The sequence below is a fragment of the Jaculus jaculus genome, chromosome 1 (genome assembly GCF_020740685.1).
Source record: "Jaculus jaculus isolate mJacJac1 chromosome 1, mJacJac1.mat.Y.cur, whole genome shotgun sequence".
NCBI lineage: Eukaryota > Metazoa > Chordata > Mammalia > Rodentia > Dipodidae > Jaculus > Jaculus jaculus.
The window spans coordinates 230,937,336-230,953,233 of record NC_059102.1 but is presented as its reverse complement, the minus strand read 5'-3'; the positions used below and the strand labels follow the sequence as shown (position 1 = coordinate 230,953,233).

Sequence of the window (15,898 nt, the reverse complement as noted above, 5' to 3'; positions counted from 1 at the left end):
CCTGCAAAGCCCAATGACCCAAGTTTGATTCCCCAGTACCCATGTAAAGCCAGATACACAGTGGTACATGCATCTGGAGTTCAATTGCAGGGGCTGGAGGACCTGGCACACCCATTCTATCTCTGTCTTTCTCTTTTCTCTCCCTCCCTCCCCGACCCTCCTTACAATAAATAAATAAAAATATTTTAAGACTACATGGCCTAATACATTTAAGTGGTTTCATGGGAAATAACAGCAACAAACATTGCCATATTAAAGCAAGCTTGAGAATTGTACAACCCATTAGCTATGTCTTCAACTAAAAAAATATCTGATAATGAACAACTCACTTTCATGAAGTATTTATTTGTTATGTATGCAGGTATGTGTGCATACATGTGTGTGCATATCATATGTACATACAGTGTATACACATTTGTGTGCAGTTGCACATGCCCTGTGTGCATATGTGCAGAGGCCAGAATGTCAGGTGTCTTCCTTTGCATTACTTGAGATGACTCTTTCACTGAATATGGTGCTACCATTTGTTCAATTAGTCTAGCTAGCAGCCTCGTGAGTCCCAATGATCCTCCGCCTCTTTTCCACTCAAGACTGACCTTATACTTGGGTCCCAGAGATGGAGTTCAGCACTTCTTGCATGCCTAGCAAACACTCTTATCTGCTGAGCCATCTCCCCAGTCCTCATTAAGTATTTTAGTGGCTATTTTTCAATAATTCTGTAAACAAGCTTAGCATTCGTGTGTGTGTGTGTGTGTGTGTGTGTGTGTGTGTGTGTATTCAAAGTCTAGGAGTATTACAAATGACTTTGTGGCTGGAAATCTTATCTCCGTGGTAGAACACATGGCTAGCATGCCAGAAAACCCTGGATTTGATCCTTAGCACAAATGGGAAGGGAAGAAAAGGGAAAAGAGGAGAGAGGGAGAAAACTACTTTGAAAAGCTTATTTAAAACAGCAACCATAATACATTATAAAATACATTACTATAAAATGTACTCCTAAGCCTATAACATTTTATATGAGGTTGCAATGAAGACATATAATGTCAAGGCTTTGAAGTGGTAAAGTTCTTAAGATTTTTAGACTATAGTTCAGATCAGTTAGCTAGTCAGCTACCTTGTAGCTGAAAAGCACTCAATGGCAGTTGAGATGAAAGTAACCCTTTATTGCATATATTGCAGGTGTGATTCTCTTCTTTATTACTTATCCTTGGAGATTTTCTGAAGGTTTTCTGATAATTTTGGTTGGATTGTCTTTGAACTGATACCTAGAAGGCTTTATCAATTAACAACAGTATTTCTTTGTTGCATGTTACAAAAGCATTCATCTCCTTTGCCATTGGTCTTTTATATATCTTTTTCAGGTTATAACAGCTTATGCTTTTTGGTTTTGGCTTTTTTCTTTTGTTACTTGGTTTTGGTTTTAAGGCAGGGTCTTACCATGTAGCCTAAACTGATGTCAGACCTAGATTGTAGCTCAGGATGGCTTTACACTCACAGTCCTTCCGCCCCTGCCTATAACAGGCATGTACCACCCCGCTTTATTTTAACAGTCTTCCTGTTTTCAAGTATACAGTTCGGTGTCTATAATGTATTTAAAGAGTAGACTCACCATCACTACAGTAATCATGTTAAAATATTTTCATCATTTCAAAAACAAATTATATCCTTTAGCTAGTATCCTTAATCCCTTGCCAACATCTCCAGCTGTAAGCAACTATCAACCATCAACTTACTTTATATATTCATAAAATTGCCTATTCTGGATATTTCATATGATCTGTGGGTCCTACCATATGAGATCTTTTGTGACTGAGTTCTTTTCACTTATCATAATGGTTTCAAGGTTCATCCATATACCTGCATATTATTCCCTATAGTTGCTGAGTAATCTTGTAAAACCCAGTGGTCCACATTTTGGCTATTATTAATTATGCTGCTGGGAATATATGTGTACATGCTACTGGGAATATATACACAGGAAAAATATACACATGTATATACATATTGATGTTTTCTTTTTCTGGGAATATACCTAATAGTGAATTATTTGATGAAATGGGAAACTTTATTAACAGCTATATTTCTTTCCCAAAGCAACTGCAAAATTTCATATACATAAGCAGTGTATGCAGTTTAGCCACTCCATATCCTCAATAACATCATATTAGCTAACTTTTGATTATAGTTGTCTTAGCAGGTATGAAACATCTTACTGTGGGTTTTTTTTTAATTGTGACTTTTTAAGGAACACAATTTGCCATCATGAAAGATTTTAAGGTACAGTTCAGTTGGTACTGCATGTTTGCATATTATTATGTCCTAAACAGTTGATGCACATCCTTGACAAGATAAATGGGAAAAGTCTACTTTGAGATATAAAGTTCTGTTACATTTATTTTTCTTAGTATCTATTTAAATTGGTTTGCATCTGATACCTTTCTGGCAGATTCAAAGTCATCCTTGAAAGTTAGCTAAAAAATTAGAAAAGTCAATAGTAGGTATGGTATAGTATAACCACAGTTAATTATCCTATATAGAGAGAACATAAAACAGTACCATCCTCACAGGATTTTAAATTTTGATATAAAGTAAACAACAGAAGTTTAATTTTCTCAGATCTTAAAAAAAAAGAAAGAAAGTGAAACAGATCCTGCTTGTAATCATACTCAATAGGTATATTAGTGGAACTTTGGAGTAAATTAGATCTCATTTTAAAATATAAGCTTATAGCATAACAGTTATAATAGTCTATTCTCTATTTTTCTACAGTTCTTAGTGGTCTGTGTTCTAATGACTGTCCTCGTAAGATAACAGTAAGTAAACAAATCTTGGTCATAAATATTTCTGTGAAAATTCTCTGCAAGATAAATAGCAATACACATACTTGTTATAGGTATGATCAAAGTTGTATTTAGCAGTTATTAAAGAATCCTTTGTAACTTAAGAAATTTTCTAGAATTCAATACCTTTCCTTAAAAATTCTCATTATAAGGATGACTCCCTTTATGAAGCATTTTCTGATTTCTTATTACTTCTACATATTTTGTCATTTATATTTGATCACACTTTTTGAGATTAGATGCCTCTCTGCTCTAGATTACAACCTTTGATGTCAAAAATAATTTCATTCATTGAGGCAGTTACCTTCTTGCTGGTTGGAAAAAACACCTGACCAGAAGCAGCTTATGGAGGAAAGGGTTTATTTTGGCTTATGGTTTCAAGAAGTTTCATCGTAGCTGGGAAAGCATGACAGCAGCTGGGCATCACATCTCTCCACATCAGCCAGAGAAAAGCAGCAAGAGTAACCTAGACAGCACTGGAAAGTGGGCTGAACTACAAAATCCCAAGGCCCCCAGTGGCACTCCTCCTATAGCAAGGCTTCACCTCCAAAGGCCCACCTAGAAATGAAGTGTAAGGCTTAATCACATGATGCCATGGAAAACATTTTACATTCAAACCACCTCACTTTCGTATTCCTGAATCAAGAACATGCTAGAAAATTAGTGACTTTTTTATAGTATTAATACAGGATTTCTGTCTAATGGATTATACTAGTTAAATTATAAAATGTGAAATTAATCAAGCTTACTTTCTGCAATAGTCCATAACATAAACATGTTTAAAAATGTGTGTTTATAGACAAGAACATGCATAGACTTCTATAACATTTATTAATTTTTTTTAATCACCCATTTAAAGATCAGAAAACTGAGTCTCAGAGAGGTTCTGTTATACCAGGTAAAAGCTACTAAGCAAGAAAATTTTAACACAAAGCTAATTATAGTCTCATATTCTTCCTGTGCCATTAAAGTATTGCATTAACAATACTTCATGTATCATTGGGAAACTTCCTACAGTCAATACATCCTGACCCAGAGATTTGATATAAAGTCTACTTGGGAATAGTACCTCAAAAGTAGTGAGGAAAGTAGGACTGGAAGGAAAAGGTTAGTTTACAGTGCATCCAGACCTAAAACTATATTGCTTCTTACAAGTTGGACCCAACTGAGGCAAAAGGGCAAGGTTTTTGTACTCATGTATCATTCAGACAGCTCCCCAAAAGAGGTCATAATGTGAGGCAGCTCCCCTTTAGCTCAGAAGAGTTTCCAGGTAGGATGCAGCTGTGAGTTTGCAGCCAACACTTGGGACAATCCAGGAAATAAGTGTATTAGTCCTGAAATGGAGCTCTAGCTGATGCATCAGTACATCCTTTACTGATGCCAAAGCATTTGCTAGAAGTAAGGGTGTTTGTATGGATTCGATAATCAGTTTAGACAAAAAATGGGTTAATGGAGAAGCTGCATCTGCCAAGTCGAAGCTCCTGCCACATGTCTTGCACAATTAAAGGAGCTGAAGAAGGAAAATGGTGCCAATCTGAAGAAACCAGGTGACTGTAATAAAACTGGGCTTTTCTGGAAGTTGTCCAGTGGGACTTACATTCATAAAATGAAAGGAGGCAGGAGAATAAGACATGAAAGAGGAGGCTAACTTGGGTGTTATACGAAACACCATAGGGCATATGGGAAAGTCAAACATAATAACAAAGAACAAAAAATAAATAAGTGTGCCAACCTGCAGCACGAGAGTCAAAACAGACCCCGAAAGAGGAAGTGGGAATGGATCTGAGACAAGAACACAAGGTATGGAGCCAAGACAAGTTCTGATCAGGGCTCAAGTTTATTCAGGCAGGCACAAGCTTATATGCAGAAAATAAAACTTCCTCAAAACAATGCCTTCTGAATTCTGCTCCACCAAGGCAACAATGCCTCTGTGTCTGAAGTCTGCTTTACCAAGGCCGTATGATAAGGCCTCTGTGCCTGGAGATCCAAGACCAGCTGCAGTTCCCATGGTCAAAGAGCAGCTAGAGGTCCCAACAAATAAGTAGAGTGCTTATGTGTTTGAGTACATGTATATACATATGCATGTGCATACATGTGTGTGTGCAAGTGTGTGGGGGCCAGTTCACATCAAGTGTCTCAATTGCTTCCCTCATCTTTTTTTTTAGAAATTCTTTTATTCATTTATCTATTTATTTGAGAGAGAAAGGCAGATAGCAAGATAGAAGGGGCATACCAGGTCCTTTAGCCACGACAAACTCCAGACACAGGGGCCACCATGTGCATCTGGCTTACATGGGTACTGGGGGATCAAACCTGGATCCTTAGGCTTCACAGTCAAGCACCTTAACCACTAAGACATCTCTCCAGCCCCTTTTTGAGATAGAGTCTTTTACTGAATTTGGAGCTCAAAGATTGGGCAAGAGTAGCTAGCCAGTGAGTCCCAGAGATTCCGTACTCTGCCTCCCAGCACTGTGATTATAGGTGTACGCTTACATGCCCAGCATTTATGTAGGTGCTAAGAATCCAAACTCAGGTTGTCATGCTTGCATGGTAAGTACTTTACCTACTGAGACATCTCCCCAGCGCTCATATAACTTTGATGGCAGCATACTGCTACAGTATCTCATTTATAAATTAAATAAATTAAATAAATAAATTAGATAAATTAAAGTTTATCCTAGTATGTAATATGTATTTATATAAAATATATAGGAATATATAAAATATATATTTATTAAAATATATTAAATATAGATAACTATATACAGTTATAGAAAAATATAAAAATCATATCCACAAAATAGTACTATTTGTGGCTTTAGGCATTTGCTAGAGAGCTTGAATGGTTTCCCTCAAGGATTAAGGTGGGACTATTGTACTTCAAATGTATTTACTCAGTCCTCACTATGATATAGGTACTATAAACATCCCTAATTTAAAATGAGGAAACTGAAACGCAGAGAAACAAAAATAACTTGAGTTCACACGATATGAGAATGTGAAGAAATTTTGCCCCAGAATACTTGACTCTGCTGACTGTTCCTATCTTTGGAGTTAGAAGCAAACACCTAAATGGTTCTCAGGATGTAAAGTATACAGAATGAGCTCACAGGCCTTGTATTATGACTGACTCAGTCAGCTCAGGCTGTCTTCTAAAGAAAGTTGTTGAACTCATTCTGAAAGTGAAGTATTAAAGGTTTCCAGTTATTTATTGTTGAATTGCCTGTTTTTCCACTCACTAATGCATCTTTTCCGACTCTGTTGTAAAGTGGCTATGTTTATAATTGTTATGTCTTCTTGATGATTATCCCATTTGTCATCTTCCTTTTGTCTCTAATAAGATTTGTATTTTAAATACTATTTTATCTGATATCAGTACACACAAGTTCTGATTAATTTTATATTTCCATGGTATATCTTTCTGTGCTTGCCTTTCATGCTTTTCTTGTCTTTAAATTCAATGTGTGTCTTTTTATAAACAGTTTATAGTTGGTTCTCTGCCTTTTTGATAGCATTTAGTCCATTTTCATTAATATAATTACTGATAAGGCAGAGTTTCTGAGTAAAAATATTTATGGTTACAGAAAATGTTAAGAAATATCTCTTTTGGTTTTCTATATGTAATACTTTTTTGTTGCTCTTCTACCATTGGTGATTTTTTGACATTAGAATATTTTCTAAGATATAACTAATTTTTTTCATTTTTTTCACTATTTTGAACTTGCGATTAACATATTAACTGAAAAGCAGACTAGTTCATATTAATTCCTAATTAATTTCCATCTACAAAACCTTTGTTTCTGTGTACTGTAGTTTACTCCCTACCGCTTACACTGTGATTAGCATATATCTTAGAGCATTAGGAGCCCAACAACTTAGCTTTAAAATTACTGCTTAACATAATAATCTTAAAAGACAGGAGGAAGGAGCAACAAAAACACAGTCATATTTTTCACTGTATTTACCTAGTTTTCTTTACCAGTACTCTGTTGCCCTTTGAGTTAATCTAGAAAATTTCCTTCAGTACTTCCTACAAGTCAAGAATACTAGTAACTTACCCTGTTTTTAATTTGGCACTGTGTTACTTTCTCCTTCATTTTTGAAAGACAGTTTTCCTAGGAATGTCAGTAGAATGTAATTTCTGTTTAAAGTATTCAGAAAGGTTTAAAGCATTTCTTAAACATTTTGTCATCTCTTCATAGGTGGTCCATTGCAGTCCATGGTTTAGAGTAGATTTCTACAAAGAAGAAATGTATCATTTTAGTCAAACTTTTAAGATAATTCCATGACTGACTGAGATATGTTTTATTATGAAATTGGCTCTGTCAATCTCTCAGTTAAGAAAAACTGAAAAAGCAATATATTCTCTATAAGTGCAAGGTATTAAATGCATTACAAATAAATGTTAATATTTTCATTTGATTATAACTGGACTTTGGTATAGTATATTAGTAGAAAAATGTAAAATATATCCAGTCTGTCCCTGTAGAAAAAAAAATGCTATTTCAACAAAAACATCTTAATAAAACAGTTGCCAGATTTTGAGTTTGTTGGGAGGTGTGTGTGTGTATGTATGTATGTATATGTGTGTGTATATATATATATATATATATATATATATATATATATATATACACACACACACATATATATATATACACATATACATATACATATACATATACATATACATATACATATACATATATACATATATAATTTTTTTTTCAGTGCTAGGGATCAAACAAGGTATCTAAAGTACTCTCTCTACTATGAGCTACATCTCTAGCCTCAGAAGTATTATAGTTTTCTTATATGTGAAACCATATAAACATTTAAACATTGTTTAAAATAGTGAAGCTTGGGCTGGAGAGATGGCTTAGCACTTAAGATGCTTGCCTACAAAGCCAAAGAACCCAGGTTTGATTCCCCAGGACCCATGTAAGCCAGATGCACAAGGTGGTGCATTCATTTGAAGTTTTCAATGGCTGAAGGCCCTGGCATGCCCATTCATTCTTTCTCTCTTTCTTTCTTTCTCTCTCCCTCTCTCTTTCTTTCTTTCTCTCTCCCTCTCTCTTTCTTTCTTTCTCTCTCTCTCTCTCTCTCTCTCTCTCTCTCTCTCTCTCTCTCTCTCTCTCCTCTCTCTCTCTCTCTCTTTCATAAATAAAAATAAAATAGTGAAACTTAGCCAGGTGTACTGGTTTAAATATGAATGTATAGTCCCCATAGCTTGAGGTATTTTTGATTAATCTTCCTACTTAAGTCTCCAGCATTCTGCTGAAAGAGTTGTCACTTGGGGACAGATCTTGTAGTCCAGTCCTAAGGTATATAAAGACCACTTGAGCTCTAGCTGTTTGTGTTTGCTGGCTGTTAGCAGTAGCTCTCTACTATGGATCTATGGAAGTGAGCCAGCTTCTTCCACCATGATAGAACTTCCCTTGCATTCTGTAAGCCTGAAATAAACCCTTTTCTCCCATAAGCTGCTTCTGGGGTGTTTTTCCCAGCAATGAAAAGTAACTGCAACACAAGGCATGACTGCACATGCCTTTAGTCTTAGCACTAAGGAGATTAAGGTATGAGGATCACTGTGAATTCAAGGCCAGCCATGGCTAAGGTGAGAATGCCTCAAATAAAGTGAAAAATAAAATAATGAGCCTTGTAGAGACTATACTAGATCTTTAAAATCCTCAGTCAGTAGGGCTAGGAAGATGGCTCAGTTGACAAAATGTTTGCTACATAAGCTTGAGGATCTGAGTTTGGATCCCCAGCACCCAAGTAAATCACAGACACAGTGGTACATTCCTGTGTAATCTCAGCACTAGGGAGGCTGAGACATGAATATCCTTGGAGCTTGCTGGCTTACTAGTCTTCCTAAATCAGTGAGCTTCAGATTCAGTGAGAAACTTTGTCTCAAAAATCAAAATGGGGCCAGGCATGGTGGTGCACACCCTTAATCCCAGCACTCAGGAGGCAGTTGTAGGAAGATCACTGTGAGTTCAAGGCCAGCCAGGGCTAGAATGAGACCCTACCTCCAAAAAACAACAACAAAAAAATGGAGGGTGAATGATAAAAAACACCCAACCTGAACCTCTAGCCTTCACACACATGCATATACATGTGCTGAAGTCCACATACAAACATACATTCACACACACACACATGCAAAAGAAAATCTAAAATTAAAATTTTGAACTAGGTTTGGAGAGATAGCTTAGCAGTTCAGGCACTTGCCTGCAGAGCCAAAGGACCCAAATTTGATTCCCCAGTACCCACATAAGCCAGATATACAAGGTAACACATGCATATGGAGTTTGTTTGTAGTGGCTGGATGCCCTGTGTACCCATTCTTTCCTTCCCTCCCTCTCTCCCTCCCTTCCTCCCTCCCTCCCTTTCCCTCTCCCTCTCCCTCTCCCTCTCCCTCTCTCTTCCCTCCTTGTACCTCTTTTGCTCACTCGCTCTCTCTCAAATAAATAAGTAAAAATTTAAAAAATATTGAACTACGTAAATGCAACTTTCAAGTCATAAAGTGTTAAGAATTTTATTAATCAGGTTTTAATCTGAAGTCATCTATTTATGGAAATGTTCTCCAAGTAACTGTCAGTTATATAAGATATATGTAAGAGTTTTTCCTTTATTGATAGTATTTTCAAATCATTCACTTATTTTCCAAGGCTAACTATTTCCTTTATTACTACAGCCCTTTGGAGTGAATCAGCCAGGACCTTATATCATGTATACAACTGTAGATGCAAATGGATATCTGAAAAATGGCTCAGGTAAGGCTGGATATGAGGTCTGTAATGTGTAGAAGCCTATTATTCAATATATTGGAAAAGTAATCTAGTATCAAAAATTAACCAAGATCTGGAGAAATGGTTGAGAAGTGGTTGAGACACTTGCCTATGTAGCCTAAGGACCTAGGTTCAAGTCTCCAGGTCTCACATAAGCCAGATGCACATGGTGGTGGATGCATCTGGAGTTTGTTTGCAGTGGCTAGAGGTCCTGGTATGTCTATTCTCCCTCTCACACATACTATCTCCCCCCCCCCCGCAATCTCAAATAAATAAAAATAAATCTTAAAAAAAGAGTGCAATTACCAGATTTTAAAAATTAGCCAAGTTTTGATATTCCTTAATAAAATTTTCATTTTTATTATAGTCTTAATGTAGACTTATATTAACCAATTATGCATCTTCACAATAAAAAGTAACATCTACCTCTTCATTAATCACTGTTGTGCTGACCTCAACCTATTATCCTTACATTTCATAACAGAGCTTGAGAGGTTACTTGCATTATCTTAATAAATGAAATGGTAAATTTTAAATTAAGGTAATTTAGGAAAAGTTGAAATTCATACTACAACCTAGGTTTTCATATATAGAATAAGGATCAGAAAACAGAGAGAGGTTTTTGGTATATGACTGCTAAAAATCTAGTTATATGTTGAAATAAATAATAAATGAAAATTCAATAAATACAAAATGGAAATAAGACTGACAAAGGATGTCTGTATGTGGCCAATGACTGACAGTAGAGCTGAATTACAGTATATGCAACTGCCTTCATAAGGAAACAAATCCTGTCCTTCATACTCCTGTTGGACTCGTGAATCTTGCCTACTAACAAGTAAAAGCAGACTTGCTATCAGTCCTCAACTATTCAGATTTTTAATAAAGAAGAAAGGAGGCTTTCTTTAATAAAGAAGAAAGAAGAGGTGGCTTAATGGGTTAAGGCACTTGCCTGCAAAGCAAAGGACCCATGTTCATCTCTCCAGGTCTTAAGTAAGCCAGTCGCACAAGGTGACACAAGCATGCAAGGTCGCACATGCGCACAAGGTACAGCATGTGTCTGGTGCTTGATTACAGTGGCAAGAGGCCCTGGCATGCCAATTCATTCTCTCTTTCTCTCATTAAAAAAATAAACAAAATTACAAAAAAAAATAAAGAAAGGAACTTGTTAATGGCCAATTTCATAATATGTAATGCCCTTAGATAAATCAAATATACAAGGAGTTTATTTTTGTAGCTAATTATACATATTTAAGACAAATTACTGTTTAGCCCAGAAATATTTTATAAAGCAAAAAATTAATATTTTAAATATTTAAAGCCCAAGTATTGATGTATACAATAAGAATCAACTATCCTTTTTATTTATTTATTTGAGAGTGACAGAGAGAGAGGGGGGGAATGGGCACACCAGGGCCACTGAAAATGAACTCCAAATACATGAGCCACCTTGTGTATCTGGCCTACATGGATCCTGGGGAATTGAGCCTCAAGCCAGGGTCCTTAGGCTTCATAGGCAAGCATTTAACCACTAAGCCATCTCTCCAGCCCAAGAGTCAACTATCTAATACAGCACTATCAAAGGAACTTTAGTTTTTAAATCATATACATACCATACTTCATATAAAAATACTCAAGGATAAGCTGGTTTTACCATCTGTCTTTAACTCTTCAAGATTCAGATAATCTCACTACTAGGTAGGAAGTTCTGGATACACTCTAACCAAATGAAGGTACTCATTTTATGTCACAAAACTAATAAACTCAGGCAAACCAAAACATTCCACATTAAAACTTTGGCTTATTAGTGAATTATCAATAAAATTGTTATGTAAAAGGTAACAAGTTAAATCCACCTACTTTTTAACACTATCAAAGAGGCAGTTATCTCAAGAATGTGCTGATGGTTTAAAATAATAAACTCCTTAATTGTCATAGACATATATCAATATTTGAAAGTCCTGTATCTTCACAGTTTTTCACATATTGATAGGTTATATATAGTTACATGTATTTTTCTATGCCTGGTCATATAGATAGCCTTAATATCTTTTTTAAATTTGTTTGCACCTGTTTTTGTTTGTATGGATGTATGCATGCAGGCACACATGTGTCACAACACATGTGGAAACAACTTTTAGGTCAGTCCTTGACTACCTACTTCATTTAAGACAGGGTTTTTCACTCTGGATTCTAACTCTGCTGTTCATTGCTGCACAAGCTTTAAGGAAATTCTTTTTGGCCTCTTCTACTCAAAAGTATGTTTGTTACAAATGAATTTAATGAAATCTCTGTCAGCAACGTAGTTTTTGTATGTTTCTTTTGATTAAATACTTTCAATAGCCATGTTTTTTTCTAGTGTCATCGGTTATACACAAATCATGAATGTGACATACATTGTTATGTCACAGATATAGCAATGTATAAAACTGTGTGTAACATTAAGAAATGCTTCACTGTACTCAGAAAATACACAAGTGAGCATGAGATAATTCTTTTTTTAAAAAAACATTTTTTATTGACAGCCTCCATAATTATAGACAATATGCCATGATAATTCCCTCCCTACCCAGATGAGGTAATTCTTTACTGTGGATAAATATTACAAAATTTATTTTCTATAACCTGAATCAAAAATTGTAAAATGAACCAGGCATGGTGACATATGCCTTTAATCCCAGCCCTTCGGAGGCAGAGGTAAAACATTCACTGTGAGTACTAGGCCACCCAGAAATAACATAGTGAATTCTGTCCTCATGGGCTAGAGTGAGACCCTACCCTGAAAAACCCAAAAAAAGTAAAATAGATTAGTATCCCAGCACTCAGGAGGCAGAGGTAGGAGGATCGCCATGAGTTCAAGGCCACCCTGAGACTCCACAGTGAATTCCAGGTCAGCCTGGGCTAGAGTGAGACCCTACCTCAAAAAAACCAAAACTAATAATAATAATTCTCCATCACCTTTATTACAGTTTTACTTTTTTATGTTAAATTCATTAGAAATACATCATCCAGCTTGAGAACTTGCTCAGTGGGTAAAAGTAGTTCCTGCACAAGCATGGGGGCCTGAAGGGCCCCTGAGTTTGAGTTCTCTAGCAGCCAGGGAATCAGACAACTCTGTGTGGACATACAAGTCTGTAACCCCAGTCCCATGGGGAATGGAGATGAGAGAATCACTGGTGCTCATGAAAACAGCAAGTCTCAGGGCCCAAAATTATCCTCTGGCCTCTACGTGTGCCTCACAGGGCACATGTATCTGTATATACACAAGAACATCACACCACCTGTACTATACACATGCAAACAAATAAATGAAGTATTACATAGCCAAGTAAGTTTTTAAGTTACTGACTTAGGGCTGAGTAGATGGCTCAGTGCTTAAGGGGCTTGTCTGCAAAGCCTAATGACCAGGGTTTGATTCTCCAGTGCTCACATGGAGCCAGATGCAGAGTGGTGCACACATCTGGAGTTCATTTGCAGGGGCTGGAGGCCCTGGCATGATCTATCTCTCTATCTCTATCTCTGCTTGCAAACAAATAAATAAATAATTTTTTTAAGTTACTGGTGGGCTGGAGAGATGATTTAGTGGTTAAGGCACTTGCCTGTGAAGCCTAAGGACCCATGTTCAACTTTCCAGGTCCCACATTAGCCAGATGCACAAGGGGGAGACAAGTGAAAGATCACATATGCCCACTAGGTGGCACAAGCATCTGGAGTTCAATTGCAGTGGCTAAGGGTCTGGCATATCAATTCTGTCTGTGTGTGTGTGTCTGTCTGTCTCTCTCCCTCTCTGAAACAAAATTTTTAAAAAGTTACTGAGGGCTGGAGAGATGGCTTAATGGTTAAGGTGCATGCCTGCAAAGCCTAAAAATGCATATTCGAATCTCCAAGTCCCACGTAGCCAGAAGCAGTAACGCAAGCGCACAATGTCACATGTGCCACAAGGGGGAACACACACCTGGAGTTTGTTCATAGCAGCTGAAAGGCCCTGGCGTGCCCCCTTGCCTCTCTCTCTTTCTCTCTCTCCCTCTCCCTTCTTCTCTCTTACTCCAAAATAAAACAAATTGAAAAAATACTGAAATAATCATAAATTTTATACTGGTAAGCATACTATTCATAAATATTTGTGTTTTGAATCTAGCTCCACCCTGAATCAAACTCTTTTTTGTTCCATTATTTATACTTTGTCCATTATGAATCTTCACTTTTCATGCTATTGAAAACAACAGAATCAGAGGTTAAATGCTCCCCTACTTTACTTTTAAAAAGAATAATTCATGGACTGAAGAGATGGCTCAGTGGGTAAGGTGCTTACCTGCAAAGTCTAATGACAAGGGTTCAATTCCCCAGTACCCACATAATGCCAGATCCACAAAATGGCACTATCTGGAGTTTGTTTGCTGTGACTAGAGGCCCTGGCATGCCCATTCTCTCTCTCTCTCTCTCTCATTCTCTCTCCCCCCTTTCCTCTCTCTGTGCTTGCAAATAAATTAAAAAACTAAAAAATTTAAAAATTGGCTGGGCGTGGTGGTGCACGCCTTTAATCCCAGCACTGGGAGGCAGAGGTAGAAGGATCACTGTGAGTTTGAGGCCACCCTGAGACTCCAAAGTGAATTCCAGGTCAACCTGAGCTAGAGTGAGACCTTACGTCAAAAAAACCAAAAAAAAAAAAAAAAAAATTAAAAATGGGCAAAGAGTTGAATAAACATTTTTTAAAAAGACTAAATGGATCAGTATTTTTCTCATCTTCCTGTTATCTCTACCCTGGTTCCTTGTAAAATTGTCAATTTAAATTTAATTCCCAATAATATCTGAGATTAGCATCCAGAAGGTTGAAATCTCTTAGCAATTTAGTTTTAGAAATTAACCTTTCTGAAGCAAACCTGTGTTTATATCCTTTGGCTTCTACTCAGTGAGAATTAAGTACTTCCATAATTGAACCTTGAATTACTACCATCTTTATCTGTTTCTATTCCCATTACACATGCCACACACATCTCCAGACCCCTGATCCTGTTTTATTTTCTAATTTCTACCTGCTTCCCATTTCTAAGCCTCAGCATTTCTAAAGTCTGGGAAAAAAAAAATCTCACTCCCTAAACTAAAAAAATGCCACCAAATGTCAATAAAACTTTATTCTGTACTCCCCTTAATTTTATTTTGAGATCTGCTTTATTAGATACCAAATAACTACAACAGCTTTATTAGATACCAAATAACTACAAAACTTATTTTCTGCTTCCATTCTCTATACTTTCTGTCCTTTGACTCTCATCTTTGGGTGTTTTTATCAGTAAGTTGTATTTTTTTTCTTTAGACAACAGATAGGTGGATCTAAGGTTTTTAGTCCAGCCAGCCAGCCTGTGGTTTTTTGGTTTGTTGGTTTGTTTGTTTGTTTTATGAGTTTAACCTTTTATAATTAAGGTTATAACTAAGAAATATTTAGCAATTCTTATAATTTCATTTGTTGCTTTTTTGGCTGGTTAGGTTCATTCCTCTCTTCCTTCTTACTGGTGGAGCTTTTCTGCTTTCCTGGATTGGGAATGGTCATCACTCTCCTTCATCATTTCCTCTTAGATTTTTTTCTTGTGATGTCAAATTTGAGACCGACTTGTTTTCTCCTGTGCATGATGTTCTTTAAGTCTCTTGTACAGTGATGTCTTGGTGATTGTGAACTACTTTAGCTTGTACTTGTCTTGAAATGTCCTTACTTCTCTCTCAATTTTAAAAGATAGCTTTGCTGCATATAACAGTCTTGGATGGCAGTTATTTACTATCACCATGTGAAATGTATTCCATGCTTTCATGGCTTTTAGGCTTGCTAATGAAACCTGATCCTCTGATGTTTCTGCCTTTGTAGGCACAGTTGGTATTTTCCACGATAGCATTTGTTTTGTCCTTAAAACATCATGGAGAGGTCCTTCTTTGGCCAGGTCTGCCTGGGGCTCGAAATGTTTCTTGTGTTAGAATGTCTGTTTCTCTAGAGTTGGTGAATTTTCTGCTATAATTTCATTGAATAAGTTCTCTACGCCTATAGTATTCTTAAGCTGAGATGCTTCTATTTCATGGATTCTTAAGTTTGGTCTTTTATTTACTTTTTTCAAGGCAGGGTCTCTGGCCCAGGCTGAGCTGGGACTCACTCTGCAGCCCCAGGCTGACTGTGAACTCATGGAGATCCTCCTACCTCAGCCTTCCAGGAGCTAGGTGTTTGGTCTCTTGATCATATCCCAAAGCTCCTGGGCATTATGGTCATGGTTTTTTGTTGTTCAT

General features: G+C 36.7%; 1 protein-coding gene and 1 long non-coding RNA gene across 3 annotated transcripts in view; one reads left to right on the top strand and one right to left on the bottom strand.

The window, feature by feature from the left end:
* The window catches only part of Itfg1 (integrin alpha FG-GAP repeat containing 1), a 181,114-nt gene that overhangs the window by 142,481 nt on the left and 22,735 nt on the right, over positions 1-15,898 (top strand). For both annotated transcript variants that reach the window (XM_004664834.3, XM_045132791.1), the window contains 2 exons: positions 2,770-2,813; positions 9,538-9,616. In XM_004664834.3, the coding sequence (XP_004664891.2) occupies positions 2,770-2,813; positions 9,538-9,616 (123 nt within the window). The remainder of the gene's footprint in view (positions 1-2,769; positions 2,814-9,537; positions 9,617-15,898) is intronic.
* LOC123454171 overlaps positions 3,204-15,898 on the bottom strand; it is a 58,201-nt gene continuing 45,506 nt past the window's right edge. The window contains exons 5-6 of the long non-coding RNA XR_006633201.1: positions 6,899-7,077; positions 3,204-3,398 (exon numbers count right to left, since the gene is read on the bottom strand). This is a non-coding gene — a long non-coding RNA (uncharacterized LOC123454171). The remainder of the gene's footprint in view (positions 3,399-6,898; positions 7,078-15,898) is intronic.